This window comes from Oryctolagus cuniculus, chromosome 3 (assembly GCF_051225735.1).
Source record: "Oryctolagus cuniculus isolate XC-2025 breed Fujian yellow rabbit chromosome 3, ASM5122573v1, whole genome shotgun sequence".
Lineage (NCBI taxonomy): Eukaryota > Metazoa > Chordata > Mammalia > Lagomorpha > Leporidae > Oryctolagus > Oryctolagus cuniculus.
The window spans coordinates 21,463,826-21,482,287 of record NC_142869.1 but is presented as its reverse complement, the minus strand read 5'-3'; the positions used below and the strand labels follow the sequence as shown (position 1 = coordinate 21,482,287).

The 18,462-nt window shown below is 59.4% G+C and overlaps 2 protein-coding genes across 38 annotated transcripts in view; one reads left to right on the top strand and one right to left on the bottom strand.

Moving 5' to 3' along the window:
* The window catches only part of PNKD (PNKD metallo-beta-lactamase domain containing), a 552,090-nt gene that overhangs the window by 157,464 nt on the left and 376,164 nt on the right, over window positions 1-18,462 (top strand). The window lies entirely within an intron of this gene.
* Window positions 1-18,462, bottom strand: part of TNS1 (tensin 1) — a 212,395-nt gene that overhangs the window by 30,985 nt on the left and 162,948 nt on the right. For 15 of the 35 annotated variants that reach the window (XM_070070213.2, XM_051848187.3, XM_051848186.3 and 12 more), the window contains 4 exons: window positions 11,133-12,698; window positions 5,750-5,836; window positions 1,383-1,579; window positions 355-430 (listed from right to left, as the gene is read on the bottom strand). In XM_070070213.2, the coding sequence (XP_069926314.2) occupies window positions 355-430; window positions 1,383-1,579; window positions 5,750-5,836; window positions 11,133-12,698 (1,926 nt within the window). Of the gene's footprint in view, window positions 1-354; window positions 431-1,382; window positions 1,580-5,749; window positions 5,837-11,132; window positions 12,699-17,963; window positions 18,051-18,462 lie in introns of all 35 variants that reach the window. The other 20 variants (XM_051848190.3, XM_051848191.3, XM_089329872.1 and 17 more) reach the window with 4 other exon arrangements.

Below are 18,462 nucleotides of genomic sequence, written 5' to 3'. Positions count from 1 at the left end.
GGACACCTGAAATGGAAGAGAGTGCCTGGATGCAGACAAGAAAGGGGCTCCCAAACAAAGTCAAGGTCAAGGGATGGGGCATCTTTGGGGTTAGAAATCAACAGTCTGAACAAGCAGGAAAACTCCATGGGAACCTTTGTCAGCTGGCCTGCATCCTAAGACCCATAGATGTGTGAGCCTGGCCCAGGAGCAGTGCAAAAGAAGTGGGGTGGAAGGGGAGGTTAATGACCCATGAAGAGGAGAAAGCTCCCAACCTCTCCAGCCCACCCCCAAATCTAGGGCACTCACACGGGCCAGGGTGGAGATGAGAGGCAAGAGAGGATGGGGGAAGCCAAGCTTAGCAGGTGCTCTTACCCCCGCTGGGCGGTGTGCTGGTCGGGGACGATGCCTCCAGCTCCTCGAAGGCCTCCTTGTAGCTGTGCAGGTGGGGCTGTAGGAGAACAGGGGGCAGCAGGGTGGGGGAGCCTGAGATGCAGGGGTCTCTGCTTCCCATGCCCAGGGCCTGAGGACAGTAAGGTACGACCCCTGGCCGATGGCTCCCTGCTGTTCTCACAGGGCAGCGGCCGCAGGAAGAGCCCCAACAACTCCTTGTAGCTGAGAGAGTTAGGAATGGCTAGCGGCAGGGCCATGGTCAAGTCCAGGCAGAGCTTGGGAGCACCTGCCTTGGAAATATTTCACTCCAGAGCCAAAGAGAAGAGACTGGGTCTTGCCAGAAGGTAGGAGAGAAAAGTTGGCCACAGCGGCCAGATTCCTGGGACTTTAAGCCAATGCAATACCTCCTTCCAGGTGGCCTCTGGGCCACCTGCAGCAGAATCTCCCAGGGTGAGCTTTTAAATGCAGATTCCTGGGAGCCACCCCAAGGATTCCCGAGTCACAGGCACTGGGTGTGGGAATCTACAAGTCTGACAAACTCCCCAGGGGTTGTCATGCATGCCAAAGTTAGGGACCCTCTGCCTCCAACTACTGAAATGTCTCAGAAATATAAGCATTCCGGAAGGAAAAGTAAAACTCCTAAGAAATCTCCCTTATCCAAAAAGGACTCAAAACCCTTTTGTTGGTCTATAGGACCTGGTTTGGGGTCTAGAGATCATGCCCATCTACGACATCCCGAGGATCCTCACCGTCCTACTAAGGGAGCCTCTCGAGGAATCAAGGGAATTTCAACTTCAGTATTAATGTAAGAAATGCGGGAAGGGTCATAAAAGTTATTTAAGGAAGAGAAGGGGTCCAAATTCCACACCCAGGAAAGACCATGGGTGGCGATGCAGGGAGGGAAGAACTCCTATATTTATTGATAGCGCCAAGTTGAAGGTCAAGTTCCTGGAGACAGAAGGAGGGCTCCACGGCCCTCTGGGGCCCCAGGCTGCAGCTCCAGGACTCACCTCCTTGGGCCGCCCTCCAGGATTGAGAGCGATAGTAAGAGCCAGCTCGGGGGAGACACACTGGACGGGGGAGCGCACCCCGGGGCTCCGGGGGGATGTGGCTTCTGGAGACTGGTTCTCGTACTGTCCATCGCTGGCTGCCCGCCTCCGGAGCGGGGCAATGGGTTCTGCAGGCTGCTTCTCCCGAGCCTGCACGCCTGGGAGGAACGGCAGATCGTGCGGGAAACCATCAGCATGAGCCCCCCAGAGAAGGCAGCAGCTCTCAACGCCTCCTCCCTTGCCCTCCTGGGCCCAACTCTGCTCACACTCGGGGCTCCCTCTGCAGGGCAGGGATCTGCTCAGACCTGACAAGAATCCCTACTGCACGCAGGGCTGGGGCCCAGAGCACAAAGGCCTGACACAAGAAACAGATGTCAGCTCCTTCCAGCCCTTAGAGGCAGAGGCCCGAGCTTCCAGACAAGGGAGGGAAGCTGGAGGGGAGAGCGCGTCTCCAAGGCAACTGCATCAACCAACAGCAACACCAAGCCCCGGGGAAGAACTTTTGGAAAGAGCTGAATTGCATCATTTTGCAAATGGTGTGTCCAGGAAGAAACAAAGAAATGACTCAGCCTTGTCTTGGGGGTCTCTGGGGTCCTCTGGCTTCCCCTCGGGTTCCCGGGCCTTTCCCCCAGAGCATTCTGAGACCTCTTGCCAGCCTGCCTCATCCCAGGACCCTTTGCCTCTCCTCCCGTTGCATCACCACTACCACCAAAGACGGTCAAGGGTCCTGCCTGCCCACCCCCCCCCCCCCCCGACTGAAGGGCAGGCAGAGGGGAGTCAAGAGCTCCATCTGCGTTTCTGTACTTCCCCTCCCACAGGCCAGGGGTGTGAACCTCACCCTGCTTCCTGCCCACTCCCTCTTCCCACAGCTGGGCTGGGCACGGAATCCATTGCCTCATTGAGCTGCCTTCCAGAATCCCAGAAAACACACATTTCCTGGGTCCCCAGGGCCAAGACCCAGCCCAAACACTGGGCTCCCAGCCCCAACAATCTTCTAGGGGAAAGACTTTCAACTTTCCTGCCTTCACTCCCACCAGGACTTACCGAAGGTCTCAGGCCACAAGGGGCTGTGCCCCTGAACACATACCCCATTGCCCACGCGTGAGCATGCGCACGCGCACACCCACACACACACCGTCAGTCCCCCACTTGTGCCAGTTCAGCCAAATAAAATTCACCCTCAGCCCAGTGACTCATCCCCCACCGTCCACAGCTGCCACAAATGGTGCCCGTCACGAAGGCTCTGTGCCTGTCACAAGCAACAGGCTTCCCGCAGCCCAGACTAAGGGTGGACACACACACAGGCTCTCAGAGACACGGCCTTATACCTGCCCGGCTGCCCACCTGGCACAGCGCTGCACAACCAAGTGAACCCTGGGTGGGCACACACCTCACTGCCACCCATAAACCACTCTGCTTTCAGCCACCAGGCCCTCAGCCGCCAAGGGCCCTGCTTACCACCATAGCAGAGGGGAGGAAGGAGGCCGTGGCTTTGAAAGGGCGGAGCAAGGCAACCTCCTGCAACCCCACAGCAGCCCCTGGCTCCCCTGCACCACTCAGGCCTCCTGGGCAGCTTGGAGCAGAGCCGCTGTGGTTTTGTTCTTTGCAAAAATCTCAGAGAAAAACAGACGTAGCCACTGATTTTCTAAGAATATCATGACAAAGGAGGTCTACAGGGGAGAGGCTGTCGAGGTCTGGCATTGAGTTCAGCCCCAAGGTCAAAGAAATGCAGCAGGGCGGGTCTCGGATCCGGGCTCACCCGCCTGGCAGCTTCCGGCTGGCAGATCCTGTTGCCTTTTCAAGGGCTGGCATGCTCCCTGTTGGGGGTCTGCCATTTGCACTGGAGACCTGGGTTTGCTTCCCTGGGAGCCTGGAGTCACCCCCTGCAACCTGCTCAGAGCAGCCTCTATGTCAAAGAGGTCCCAGGTGGTTACAGCAGCCCAGGAGTCAGGGCTGCCCACAGGCACAGCTCGCTCACATTGGAGGACTCGAGACTGGGCCCACGGAGGTCATCTACCTGCCTCCCGATCCCCAGCACACAGGTGCACAGTGGTGTGCTGACCAGAAACAGGGGAGTGACCATCACAGAGCTAGGGGGCCGCAGGGTACAGCCTCCCTCTGCCAGAGAGGAAAGACCCCCACATTCCACTCCCACAGGGCCAGCCCCTCCCCTGTGAAGCACCCCATGGCACCAGCGGCCAGTCAGGGCCACTCACATTCTTCTAACACAGTGTCCCACTGTTGTCGCCCTTGGCAGGCCCAGAGCAGCCCCCAAGTGCCTGGATAGCCATGTTCCCGCTCTCTGTGTCTCTCCATAGGCGGGAAGAGGGGCACAGCGGAGGGCAGAGAAGAGAGCCCCATTGTTCCCCTGCCAAGTGGGGACGTCTGGACACAAGCAGCCAGCCAGCGCCAGACAGAGAACAGCCTCTCTCTCGTCCCAGATGCCAGCCACGATAGAATCAGGCCTACCCCTCCACCCCGGACTAGGTCTCCTCTCTGTGACTCCTACACACACACACACACACGTGCACATGCACACGGGCAGAGGCAGGTGCGCACTCTCTCCTCTCACATGCACACACACACACACACACACACATGCACAGCCTGGACCCCACAGGAATGGCTGCAGGGCCCTGGGACAGCTGCTGGGGTATTCAGTGGGGCCACAGTGAGCCCCTGCCTTCCTCAGCAGGACACACATGGCCAGAGGAAGCCAATGGAGACAGACAGGATGTGGGCAAGGGTGTCCAGGCCACCCTCCCATCCAGGCAGAGTGAGGAGACTGAGAAGGAGTGGGGCACCGTGGCAAGAAGAGGCCTTTCAGGCCGCACACACACATATGTACACATGTGTGTGCAAACACATGCACGCACACATGCACACCGGCCATTCTGGGAGCTGTAGCCCTAACACACAAAACTCTTTGGCACAGCCCTGCTGCTCCCCACCCCCAGGTCACATGAACAAAGCTCCCGGGGTCAGGCTGCAGCATAGGCCTCCCCAAAACCCCCAAACTGGCCACCTCCACGCCCGCAGACCCAGCTCTTCTTTCCAGCCTTCCGATTTCCAAAAGCCTGGGTTCCTCAGCTCCAGGTGGCCAGGCTGGGTGTCCAACTGCACGCCTGGGGCTCCGCAGCGAGGGCATCCGGGTGGAAGGCCACCTGCTGGGCCAGGGCACCAGAAAGCCACACGGCGGCAACCACACCAGCAGCCCTAGGGCAAGCCATGCCAGCTCCCTCGGGGCAGGCCCACGACCCCAAAACCTGCCCAAATCCCCAGGGCCGGCTGGCCACTGCACTCCCCACCACTGGGCCGAGGACAGGGCAGGAGGCAAGAGAGGAGGAGGAGAGGAGCAGTCTGCTAGAGTCATCTCCCCACCAGCCATGGACTGGGAGAAGGTGGTCCCTGGGTTCTAGGAGTTGCCTTCGGGAATCCACAGTTCCCACCACTCCTGAGCCTTTTTCCCAGTGCTGCTCATGGCCATGGCACCATCTTCGCCCTGCCCCTGGCCTCCAGGCTCAGAAGAGCAGGGGGAGGCAAAAAAAGTCCACAGGCTCACATGTCCACGAGGCTAGGGATGGATGACAGAGGACTGCTCCATCCACAGCTCAAGTACATGACCATAGCTAAAGGGTCCAGCATGTCTGGGGATGGCCAATGCACCGGGCAGACACACAAGGCAGGGCCGCCACCTCTCATTTCACAAACTGGGAAATCGAGCTCCGAGGAGTTAAGACTAGCTCAAGTCACAGAAGCAGTCACAGGCAGGGCCAGGACCAAAACCAGAGCTTCTGCCTCTCAGCCGCGGGTGCTCAGATGAGATGGGGCCGGGGCCGGAGGCGGCACTCCGTTCCCAGGGTGTGCCCAGGAACCAGCCCAACAGCAGGTGATGGGGGAGCCGCTGTCTGTCTCATGCCCAGGCTCCTGTTGAGACCTGGCTCTGCAGCTGGGTGGCCTGGTCAGTGGCCAGAGGGCTGGACTCCCCAGAGCCCTCACTGAGACCCTCATAGCCATGGCCTGCCTCTCCGTGGGGGGCCCTGGAAGTTGTGCCAGACCCTGTTCCCAGCAGGCAAGGCCAAGGCTAGAAGCATCAGGCTTGTGTCCATGCAGAAAGGAGAGCGAGAGGAGGGGAGGCAGTGAGACGGCCAGCGTGAGTGCAGAGAGAGGAGGGGGCGGTCAGAAAAGCAGGAGAGGGGGGTGGGAAAGAAGCAGCGAGGGGGAAAGGGGAGAGAGGAGGCGGGCAGGGCAGGCAAGGGGATGGCAGGAAAGAGGAACTGGGAGCTACGGAGAGGCCCAAGGAAGGATGGGTCGGGGGAGGAACCCACCAGTGAGGGAGGCAGATCGGAGCCGGTGGAGAGGAGGGGGCCAGAAGCTGCCGCTCTGCCCCATGCCCTGCAGCCTGGCGTTGTACGCTGCCCACCCCCACCCCCACCCCAGGGGAGCCGGCAGGGAGGAGACAGCAGGCGGGAGGGGCGGCACCCCACCAATGGCACAGGGGACAGGCAGACACGGGACACACGGAGGACACATGGCACGAGGCATTCAACAGGACGAAACAAAACAAAAACAAAGAAAAAAAAATCACGGTTAGTCGGTGCTCCGGATCTGGGGTCTGGTCGCACACGGGCGGGAGATGGGAGGGTCTCTGACAGGAAGAGAGAGTGGGTCCAGGGCCTCACTTCTCCAAATGGCAGGCGGACGGGGAGCAGGGGTCCGCTGCCACCTCTTCTCTAAGCACCAAGAGGAGGAATACGGCGCTGCTCTGGGACCCACAGGCCTAGTCCTGTGAACCCCACACCTGCTCCTCCGCTAGGGCACTTGCCGCATCTGATCCGGTGGGGGCCCTGCCAGTGCAAACCCAAAAGTCACACCCCGACCCTCAAGCGTCTCTCAGGTCTTTGCTGTTTGGTCACGGCCACCTGGGCCACCCTCTCGCTGGGGCTCCCCTCCCCCTTCGCTGCCCTGCCCAGAGCTGCTGGGCACCACCAGAAAAATCCTTAGAATGGAGCTGCGGGACGCACTCGGGGCACCTGCCATGCCGTCCTTCCTCTCACTCTTGCTGATGCCTCCCAGCCCCCGCCTTCACCCCCAAGGGCCACAGGCATGGCCAACACTCACCCTGTCCTGACTCCTCACCCGACATCACCCAGGGCCGTGCTTTGCGTGGCTTCCGTGGGCTGACAGCTCCCTCGTGTCTGAGTCCAGCCTCTCTCCTGAGACCCCCAGTGCATGTGTCCAGCTTCTCCACTGTTGCGTGGCCATCGCAAACCCAACCCGTCCACGATCACACTTCGTGGCTCCCCAAAGCCTCCTCTTCCCAGATCCTTAAGCACCTTAAGGTGGCTGGAAACCCGAAAGGCATCCCTGGCTTCTCTCCTCTCTCACCTTCATGTCTGGTTGGTTCCACCTCCCAAATTTCTAAGCGCACTCTGAGCACTGCTCCCATCTCCGCGGCTGCCACCTGACCGCTAACAGTGGCCTCCTCCCCGGTCTCCCTCCTCCCACCCTGGCTGCTCCGATCCTTTTAAAACAAATCAGATGATGTCACTCATCAGCCTAAATCTTTCTTAAGGCTTCTCGCACCACACAAAACAACAGCCAAAGTTCTTAGGACCACCTACAGAACCTTCTGCAAGCTGGCACCCATTTCTGCTACCTTGCTGATGCCGTACCCCACTATACTCCCCTCACACACTCTGCTCTAGCCATACCAAACACACCCCTGCCCCAGGACCTTTGCACTGGCTGCTCCCGATGATGCCTTCCCTCTCCACTCAGTGAAGCCATCCCCTCCCCCCACACTTCACAGCCTGTCCTCTTCGGCCTCATCGCCCACCTGACACACTGCACAGGCGCGTGCTTACTGGTGTAGTGTCCATCTCTGCCATGAGGGCAAGGATGCAAGGACTTTCACCTGTCTTACCACCATTCTCCCAGAGCTCACACTAGCAAGTAGCCCAGATGGGAAGTGCGTGTTGAATGAATGAGTGAACTCGCCTTGAGCTCACCTCCTATTTCTATAATGAAATGCAAAAAAAAAAAAAAAAAAAAAAGTCTCAAAACTTGACACCAGTATTTACCCACATCTTTACCCATCATCCTTCATTCTTATTTCGGGAAGAGGAAGCTCACCTCCTGCTTGAGCCGAAAAGGTGCCCCTGGGCTCCAAGCCTATCTCTAACCTCCTGGGGGACCCTGTCCTATCAATCTCTTTCTCTCTCTCTCTCTCCTTCCTCCCCTTCCATTGATCTTCTCTCTCTCCCTCTCCTGTACCTAAAACCACCCTGGTGGCTCGGATCCTTACAGAAAGTTCCCGACCTCTTCCTGCCCTCTTCAGCTGCCCGTCCTCTTATCACAGAAGCCCTCGCCAGAGCCGCCAGGCTCCTCACTGCTTCTCACCTGCCCTCAGCCCCTCCCCATCCGGTTCGTGTCACCAGCACACTACTGAAATTGCACCTCTGAAGACCACAGGGCCACCTCGCCGGCCAGCCCAGTGACCCTCTCAGACCCCACCTCACTATCTCTCCACCCTGACCCTGCTCGCCTCCAGGACCCTGAACACCTCCCAGGACCCCGGACTGTGCTGGCTTCTGTGATGGCACAGTCACCACCCTGACACTACTCACCTCCCAGGACCCTGGACTGTGCTGGCCTCTGTGATGGCACAGTCACCACCCTGACCACTCACTCCCAGTCCCCTCACTCTCAGCCTCCACTTCCACTCATGGTCATTCCATCCTGTGTTCTCATCTCCTCCATGTCCAGAGCTTTAACCTTCACCTGTGCCAATGACCGCCCACTCCACGGTGTGTCTCACTCCTTCAGTTCCAGTTCCAGGGGTTCACCTGCCTTGCACACATCTCTCCAGCTGGAGCTGCACTGCAATGTCAGGTGCAACTTAGCCAGCACTGCGCTCCACCTTCTACCACATGGGGTACTCCCAAGGAACCACTGCTTTGCTCCTATCCATGGAGCCAGCCCCAGAGCACATTCAAGGTCTCCCTCTCCTTCACCTACTACAGCCCTGTAATTTCTCAGTGCATTGGTTCTACTCCCATTTCTTCTTCTTCACTCCCACGGACAGCCCCTGAATTTGGTCCCCTCAGCAAGGCTACCTATCAAGCTCCTAGCATCTCCCAGCCCAATACCTCTCCTGTCTTGCAACCTTCCAGCTCAGACCCACCTAATCTGCAGCTCTGGGCAGGGCGCATTGCCCTGACCAAAACACACGGCTGCCGGCTAGAACTCAGGCTCTGTCCTTGGTATCTAAGACCGTGCAGACAGATCCCGTGCTACCTTTTCTGAGTCTCCCTCTCACAGCCTCCATGACATCCTTAATCCACTCACTGCTCTTCACCCAACCACCCGCCAAGGCTGGGCTTCCAACCACACTCCAGCCTCTCCAGCTGATGGCAATCAACCCACTTCTCACCCAGAACTCTCTCCATGCCTCTCAGATTACAAATGACTTCATTGCAAAGTTCTCATTCTTTCTCCCCCTACTGAACTTTAGACTCCTTAAGGATACGATCCGTATCTGATTTCCAACATGCACTGAGGTCTCCACCTCTGAAGTCACCCAAGATCAGCGCAGTCACAGAAGCAGGAACACGAGATAACTCATTTGGACTGTGCGGCTGACTCCTATTTCCTTTTCTTGTCTTATTACACTGGCGAGGACTTCCAACTCAATGCTACATGATAGTGGTGATAACAGGCGTCCTTATTTTGTCCCTGCATAAGAAAGGGTGACATCTGCTAGAGGTTTCTGGTGCCTACCCTTCATCAAGTTAAGAAAACTGCCATCCCTACCTTCTCTGAAGTCTAATCAAATGAGACATGAAGGGTGGTTGCATGGAAGTGGAATGAACCAGGGACATGGGACTGAGGGACAGAGACTAGCCAAGGAGCCAAAGGCACACACAAAGGAGGAACGTCAGGAGACAGAGGTCCTCCTGCAGACCTGGGCCTCCCAAGTTACTCATCTCAACAGCTCGTCTTGCAGCAGCTTCCTGAGGCAGAAAGTAGGATGAGCAGAAAGAGGTGGAACTAGAAGTCAGCCTCCCTGGCTCCCAAGCTGATCTACCTACTGCTCCCGCCCGTGTGCGTCTATATAAGGACCTGGAGGGCGCTATGCAAGCAAGACTGCTAACATCACAGAGTCTGCTCACGACGTGCATGGACCCCGAGGGTGAGCTCACAGCCGTGGGAACCAAATCGTACTGCCCACCCCCCTCCCCTGCAAGATCTCACTCCTTCTGACTGCAGGATGAGATGTTAACAGGGTAAGAGAATAGGGACACTATGCCCACAATACCCTCCCCTTCCTGGGAGGCTACAGGATGGATGCTGATGATCAAGACCTCAGTGGCTGGTAGCTAAGAAAAGGCTGAGGGGAGATCCACTACAAGGCGGGCAGTCCCCCAGGCCCACAGGGCTGTGGCTTCCTCCTGTGCCGGCTCCACAGAGCTACATGGAAGGGGTCCCATAGGGTGAGGGATTTCCTCTGCTCCTTGCAGACAAGAGGATTCCCTGAACCCTGCCCCGTGCCAGGCTACAGCACCATTGTCCTCTGGTCCTCCGTCCCCACTTAGTAAAACACTGGGAGGAGAGTTAGATTCCCAGGAATTCAGGTAGCTGCAGCCCCTCCCCTGGACAAAACCTAGAGGGAGATGGGCTGTGCTGCTGCAGCAACCAGTGAGTGTCATGTCCTCAGCTCGGCCCCCACCTCCACTCTCCACCTCTCCCCCTGCCCCGCCCCAGTCTGCTTCCCTCTCCCCCCTGCCGTGGTCAGTGTTGGAGGAAGCACAGCAGTGACTGCCGATTGCCCTGGTGCAAACATTCCTACTGCCACCTGCAAGCCACCAACGGTGGAAGGGCAGGCTGGGCCCGCTCTGGAGTCCAGCAGCAGGGCACCCATGCCCCACACCCAGCTGGCCTGCCCCGAGCTGCTTCCCCAAGCCCACGGCCCCTCCCTGCCTGCAGCTGGCACGGTGACTCAGCTTCTCTTATATTTAGGAAAAGGGCGGAGGGCACAGCCAGCTGTCCAGGCTCCCCCTGTCCCCCCGCGGAGCTCTCAGCACCCCGTCAGCAGAGGGGCTGGGCACAGGGCCTTCCTGGCTGCACAGTCTCTCCCCCGCTGCCCCACCCCGGCTTCTCCACAACAAACTGCACACACAGCCTTGCACACCCAGCGTGGCTGAGGCATGGGGCAGGAAGGGAGGGAGCGCCACAGCTGTCAGCCCCAGCTCGGACCTGGTCAGGCTGCCTCCGCTCCCGTGATGGGTCCACTGCCTCTCCTCGCAGCAGAAAGATGGGCCCATGCTCTGCTGGGCTGAGCGCTTCACCACCTCCAGGAAGCCTACCCTGACTGCCCTAGGTGGTATGCTATGCTTTCCCACAATCTGTTAGACTTATCTGTCCGTGGACCTGTCCCCAGTACAGACAGTACACTCCTTAAGGGAGGGCCTGACAGACACCAGTGTCAGAATCTCAGTGCCGGGCTTGATGCCCACCACACAGTGAAGGCAGGAAGGGGTGGCAGGGTGCATGCTTCGGAGAGCCCCTTCCCCAAGCCAAGGCAGCGCCTGCCGTGGGGGTCCCTGCTGAGTTTGTGCTTCTCCCCAGAAAGACCAACCAAGACCAAGAAGGGAGGGGAGGAGGGGGCTCAGGAGGGGCGACTGGGGACTGCTGGCCCAAGACTCTTACCTGCCACCCGGTGGGCCACCAGCCCGCCCAGGTTCAGCGGCTCCTCCTCTGGTGTTCGCGAGGGGTCTGCAGGGGCTTCCTTTGGCGGGAGCTGAGCCTGACCAGTGAGGCCAGGGAGAGAGACCGGGGGCTGCTGAGGTCTGGAGACGCCACCGGCGTTTGGAAGGAAGGCAGACGAGGAGGAGGAGGAGGAGGCTGGACTTTTTGGACGGAAACCCTGGCCAGGTCCAGCCGCATACGGCTGATAATCATAAGGGGAGTGAGACCTTCCAGGGGGCACAGGCTCCAGCGAGGCCTGGGCGAGGGGCTCGGGGCTTCCTAGGGAACGCCCACTCGGGATGTAGCCAGACCTGGACTGGGTGAGCGGGTGGGACTGGCGGGAGGAGAGTGGAGAAGCCCCCGGCCAGGCCCCAGGGACGCTCTGGGACTTGTGCAGGGGGGCGGCGGCAGAGGCCGGCTCGAGGTCCAGCATGAGCATGTTGAGTGCTTCGATGGACTGCTCGATCTCCCGCTGGGAAGCCGCCCTCGGGAACTCAGGGATGCTGGGGGCGGAGGTCTCTGCTGGCGGCTGGGGGCTGGGCCTGCTGGCCACGAGGCCGTCCTGCTGGCGAGCAGGTGGGCGAGGCTGCTGCTGCTGCTGCTGCTGCTGCTGCTGCTGCTGCTGCCATGAATTCAGACCCCTCTGCACGGCCTCCCGGCTGCTGCCCCCACGGGTTGGAGCTGGGGGAAGCTGGGGCTCGGCTTCCGGAAAGGACTGAGAGCGGAACACACCGCTAGGGTCGTGGCCATAGTGGGACGTGGTCACCGGCTGTGACCAGGCCGGGTGGGGGCCGTCCCGCTGGAAGCCGGCGAACCCCTCCTGGGCGGAGTAGGAGGGCCGCACGGGGGCCGCATGGCCAGCAGGGGCAGGCGCCACCCGACTGGCAGACTCATATGGGTAGCCTCCGCCATTGACCACAGGTTCCCCAGGGTAGGGCTTGTCCAGGCCGTTGGTCAGGGGCGTCAGGGCCTCCGGGTAGCCCCCCTCACTGGTGTTGGTGACCCCATCCAGGGAGGAGAGTGTGCCCATGCTGCCCACGCTGTGCCCGTCCTGGTTGGGCAGCTCATCGTCCAGGATGTCCGTCTCCCGCTCAGAGGCCAGGGCCCCACCGTTGACATGGACCTGGGCCGGGACCACGTGGCGGCCAGCGGCGGGGGCGGCCGGACCCCCGGCCGGGCGGGACCGGAGCTGCTGGATGTGGTACATGACGCCTGGCTTCTCTCGCTCCAAGCCGAAGCCACTGAGCAGACGATCGAGCTCCCGTTTCTCCTGGGGACTCAGGGTCGCGGGTGCGCCGGGGGCCCCGGGCGCAGGCCCGGGCTCATCGGTCTTGTCGGTCTTGGTGGAGGCTGTGGAGTTGCCGGAGTCGCTGCTCACAGACAGCGTGTGCTCCACGTGGTTGGGGGTGGCCGACAGGACGGGGCGTGTGGCATTGATGGCCCCGGTGCTGCCGTGCAGGGAGTCCTTTTTCTTCACCTTGGCATACAGGCTCCCGTCCAGCGGCCCTTGCATGTGTCCCACCACCTCTGCAGGGAGACGGCGGGGGGGAGACACAGACAGCAGAGGTCAGCGCAAGGCCAAGACTCAGCGAGGGCCCCCCACTCCCCACAGATGACCACCTCTTTTCCTGCTCCTAGGGTGGGGCCTCTCCCTCAGGCCCAGGGGTAGAGCCCTCACCAGCACCAGGCTCCAGGACCTGAGACTGAGCAAGGACAGGGTTCTAGGGACAAACTGCCCCAGTTCCAAGCCCAGCAGTGTCATAGGGTGCTGGGCACAGAAAAGTGCATTCCTCTCGGGGTCTCAGTTTTCTCACCTGTGCAATGGGGCTAACAATGGAATCAGGCTGAGCCCTCGGTACTCAAGGAACACAAACTTCAAATTGAGATGAGCTGATGACCGTCGTGTGCCGAGATCACTACCGAGGGAAAGGTCAACAGCTGGGAGCCCTAACCCTGACCTCCTCGGTGACATTCATTCCCGAGTGACGGTACCCACGGCATTACCGGACTTCCCTCCCGGGTGAGAGGCGGGAGAGGTAGGCGTCGCCTCGAGTGCCCACGGAGGCATGAGTGTGGAGACCCGGAGCTTCCCGGAGCACAGGGAAGCAGGAGCACAGGAAGGGACCCCCCTCCGGCCAAGGTGAGGGGTGCAGATAAGGAGACTTAAGACGGGTCTAGGACTTGAGCCTCTACAGCTGCATTCTGGCTCAGCATCATGAATTTTCTAGAAACATCCAAACAATGCCATTCATCCCACCCACTACCGCATTTCCAGAGGTCTCTCCTAGTTCCTCCCCTAGCACTGCCCACTCCTCATGGACCCCTACCCAGCACCAGGGAGCCCCACCCACACCACACCCCAAGAGGGGAGCAGGACCGCCAGATGAGCGGCCAGATCCCCACAGCACCCCAAGTGCAGCCCCCTGTGCCAGAGGGGCTCTCTTTCCCTCTGCATGAGGGAGACCAGGTGGGGCACTGGGTCAGAGCTCAGGACCCAGGAGGTGGGGCCAGCACAGGGGCAGAGGTTCTCATCAAGGAGGGGGTTGTTTGTCTGCAGGCCCTCCAGGGACCCCCGGGGGGCTCGGCTTTCTCTGAGAGGAAAAAGTGAGCGCTGGGTGGCTGGGAGCCAAAGGGCTGACTCAGGAATGAAGAACTTGCCCCGCCTGGCAAAGCGCTGTGACTCCACAGCCCATACAGTCAGCAGCCCGGCCTCAGGCCCCAGCACCACGAGAACACACGCACGCACACCCAAAAGCCCCACCCCGCCCCGCACTCCAGTCCAGGCCTCTGGTTGGCAAGGGGAGAAATCCCCTCCCAAGGCAGCTGCAGCTCCAGCCCAGACCCCAGCAGCCACACACAGCCAGACACAAAGACGGCCGAGGCTCACACGCCAATCGGAAGTCCCCCACATCAGAAACGCCCAGACACATGCCCTCGCAAGGTGCCATAACACCCAGAACGGGAGTGCAGTGCAGACATGGGGACCTCCACAGCCGCAGCCACACAGGAGACCTATGCCTGGCAGCCAGGCGGTTCTGTGCCTGTTATACAGATGGATACACTGAGGCTGAGAGGCCAGCAAGTGCATCTACAAACACATGCCCCTGGTGCAGCCAGGATTTGAGATCAGAACTAATTCCCTTCAAAGACCATGTAGTTGTTCTTATGTAACTCATCACACACACAGACACACACACACACACACACACACACAGAGACTAGAATAAGCACATCAAAGACAGGAACACCTCAAAATAAATACTGAGATTGAAAGCCACAGACATTTCAGAAAATATAAATGGGCAACCATGCCCAAGGCTGAGCCCTTAGGCCAGAAGTGGCAGCCTCTAAAAATAAACACTCCAACAGAAGTGGCCAACAGCAAGCCATCAGATGACCACAACACAGGAACATGCTGATCCACACACACACCCCACAGGCTGCCCAAGCGATGTCACCCTCGAGCGGGCACAGCGGCGTCCCCTGCACCCCCAGGGGCCGATGCTCTGAATTCCCCAGAACCACTCTCTGCCCCAGGTTTCCCTGAGGCTTTGGAACCTCAGCCAGCAGCTGCCCTCAGTGCCCGGGGCCGGAGAGCTACAGTGGTTCACAGGCCAGGGGCTGGTCAGGACTGGACAGGCCTCTGGCTGAGACATGTTCTGAATCCCCCCTGCCCCTGTGCCTGGGCCCCTCATGGCTGCTGAGATGCAGGCCCAGGCCCGGCCACCTCTTCTGGTCCCCGTGTCAACCATCCCTGAGGTGACGACAGCCAGAGCTTCTGCAGCTTAGGGGGAGAACGGAGGGGGTGGAAACTGTTGGGTTCCCTAAACCAAACAGCAGTGGTTCTTGCTACCACCCAAGGGGCCCCTGCTCCTGACCCCATGCTGTGGGGCCATCCAGCAACCTCACAGTGGCCCTGCTCTTCTTCACTGGGAGAACCAGAGGCCACCCAGGCCTGGTCAGGCCCCCTGAGGGCCCTACTGAGCCCAGCATCCGGGCACGGCCTGCAGGGCAGGCACCCCTGCCCCACCCTCCCCCAACTCCAACTCCATGGCCACATTATAAGCCATTTCCGTGGACCGCAAGAGCCCGGAACATAATGTGGGTTTCAATCTATCAAGGCAGGAAGGACGAAAGAGAGAGGCAGGCGGAGCAAGGGCAGGAGGGAGAGCAGGTGGGGGAGGGTGGAGAGGGTTGGAGGGGCTGGGAGAGGAGCCATCTTAAGACACCTAACCAAGGGGCCACCAGCAGCTGCCAAGACAGTGACCAGCTCAGGTCAAGCCACCAGACATAAGAAGGAGTTGGGCCTCCCAATGGGAGGGGGCTGCCTGGAGGGGGCTGCCTGGGGACAATGAATGAGACTGCAGTGAAACCTTGGTTTCAGGCCCAGGTGGACAGCCCCAGGCCCCTGTCCAGGCCCACGTCACGGGTCATATCCTGCCCATTTCTCCAGGGAAGCTGAAAAGTGCACAGTCTCTGCGGGGTGCCACTCGGGTACGTCTCCCCACTCTCCCCACAGCAGCTGGGTGGCCTGGCCCCCACCTCCACGCCGAGCTTGGCTGCACACGCCATGACTGCACAGCACCTGTACCCGCCATAAGCGAGTCATGCTTTGTTGGGGGGATCTCAGGACAACCCCCAACTGCCTGGGATGTGGACCCGCTCCTTGAGGCTCCCTCTGGCGCCCACAAAGCCCAGGATGCAGGGAGGTCAACACACACCCAGTGGCTACCCTTGAAAAAGAACAATAGGAGGCTGGTGCTATGGTGCCACAGGTAAAGCTGCTGCCTGCGATGCCAGCATCCCATACGTGCCCCTGGTTCGTGTCTCAGCTACTCTACTTCCAATCCAGCTCTCTACCAATGGCCTGGGGAAAGCAGCAGAAGATGGCCCAGGTATTTGGGCCCTTGCACCCACATGGGAGACCCTGATGAAGCTCGTGGCTCCTGGCTCCAGCCTGGCCCAGTCCTGGCCATTGTGGCCTCCCTCTTTCTCTGTAACTCTCTCAAATAAATAAATATTTAAAAAACAAAAAGAAAAAGAAATAAACAGGAGATGCTGCAGTTACATGGTTTTAGGGCAGCTGTTTGCTAATCTTGATGTTCATTAAAAAGCCACATCCCTGGGGACTAAGAATGCAGATTCCGGGGCCCTGTCCCCAAAGATTTTCACCCTAGGCCCAGAGTGGGGCCAAGAACCAGCATTTTACCAGCAGGTACAGAGCATGGCAAGAGGGGCTGGCACTGTGGCTCAGCAGGTTAAGCTGCTGTTTGCAGTGCCAGCACCCCACGTGGGCGCCAGTTCGAGTTTCGGCTGCTCTACTTCTGATCCAGCTCCCTGCTAATGGGCCTGGGAAAGCACAGAAGATGGCCCAAGTCCTTGGGCTCCTGCACTCATGTGGAAGACCCAGAGGAAGCTTCTGACTCCTGGCTTCGGTCTGGCTCAGCCCTGGCCTTTGTGGCCATTTAGGGAGTGAACCAGCGGATGGAGGATATCTCTCACTCTCTCTATATATAGCTCTTTCAACTGAGTAAATCTTGAAAGAAAAGAAAAAAAAAAAAAAAACATAGCAAGAAGCCCAGCCCCAGGCCACCAGCATCTGCACACTGAGATTACATGGATGCCAGGACGGACAGTCCCACCGCGAGGGATGGAAGGTGCCAGGCTGGTGGACGGCACAAAAGGCATCTCCTCTGCTGGCATGAGTCAAGGAGCAGGGACCCCTCCCCGTCCAGCCAGCAGATGTCTGGAACAGCGAGTGAGCCGTGCAGGTCTGTGGGATGGGCCCTCCACAACAAGACATCCTCCATGTCCACGTGTAACGGAATAACATCTCATTGAAACACACTCCCGGGAGCCGCGGGGACCAGCCGACCCGGAGGACAACCAAAGCAGTGCCAAGAAGTGCCACTCTGGACACAGGCGATTTAAAGCAACTGTGGACCAAGCAGGAGGGAGTCGGAACCCCATAGAAGTCAGAGGGAGGAACCCAAGGTCATGAGCCTGCAGGAAGTGGGCGAGCCAAGAGACAGCCAGGAGGGCGGGTTCTGGAGCTGTTACCCCTGGAGCCACAGGCTGCGTGGGGTTTCACAGGGAGAGAGGCTGGGGCTGGGCGGTTAAGGGTAAACACGCGGGAGCTGTGGATGAGGCTCAGTCCCAGGGAAGCTACAGCAGAGGAGACAGGAGAGGAGACATGGGGGAAATGCACCTTGATAACCCACCCCCATGGCCAGACACACCCATCACTCAGAAGGATGGTCCCCGTCTTAATGGCCAGGTCAGCTTGCATCAACCACTTTAGCACTCAGAGCCCAGCCTCCGAGCCTGCCTGGTGCAGAGCTGAGTGCTGGCGTGCAGGTTTGCTAAGTCCCACGTTTCGGGAGCTAGGGACCTGCGCTAGCCTGGCCCATCAGAGCTCTCCACACCCATCCCCTCTCCGTTCCCTGCATTCTGTTTTCCAGCGGCTCTCATCAACCACAAGCAAAGCCCAACCCCGGTGCTGGCCAGGCCAGAGCTTTTGTCACCTGGTCCCTGCTAGCCTTTGAAGCCGGAACTGCTGTGTCCTGGATACCCCGACACCCTCCCCTCTGTTCTCCCTGCACGTGCGTCCCTCCTCGGTGCCGCAGCACCTGCTGCTCCCTCTCCTGAAACGCCCTTCCTCGCTCTGCACCTGAACCCCCAACCTGCCACGGCAAGCTCATCCTCCTCCTTGAAACTTAGCTGGGGCTTCTCTGGAAGCCCTTCCTAACCCACCCCCTTCCCTGCCATGCTTTGGACTTGGGAACCCCCTACCGTGTTCCTGCTGCCCCGTGGTCACGATGCACGGTGATGCTGACCGCCACGATTCGTGTCCGTGTCAGTCTTCCCCACTGAGTGTTCCTGGAGGAAAGGGTTTGGTGCCATTCTCAATGTGGGCTGTTGAAAATCGTGCCTCTTGGAGTCTCAGTGTGCAACCTGAACAGCTGTACAGGATGGCCCATTACAGTACAGTGCCTGGAACACCTTAGGTGCTCCATAAATACTGCCTGCATTAGCTTAAGTAGTCCAGAAAGCTTCATATGGTCCTGTCAGTCAAAATCAGGGGTTCTCGGTGGATCCTAAGCTTCTCCCAAAGGAAAGCGAAAAGACAGACCCTCAGCCATAATACCATGAGAGAGGAGCCCAGCTAAGACACACTCATCAACAAGTGGGGGGCGGGGGGGCTCTCCGTCATCCAGGACTTCTATGAGGAATGCCGGGCTGCAGCCTGGAGAAAGAGGAGGGGCTGAAGAATGGAAGCTTCCCAGCTGGA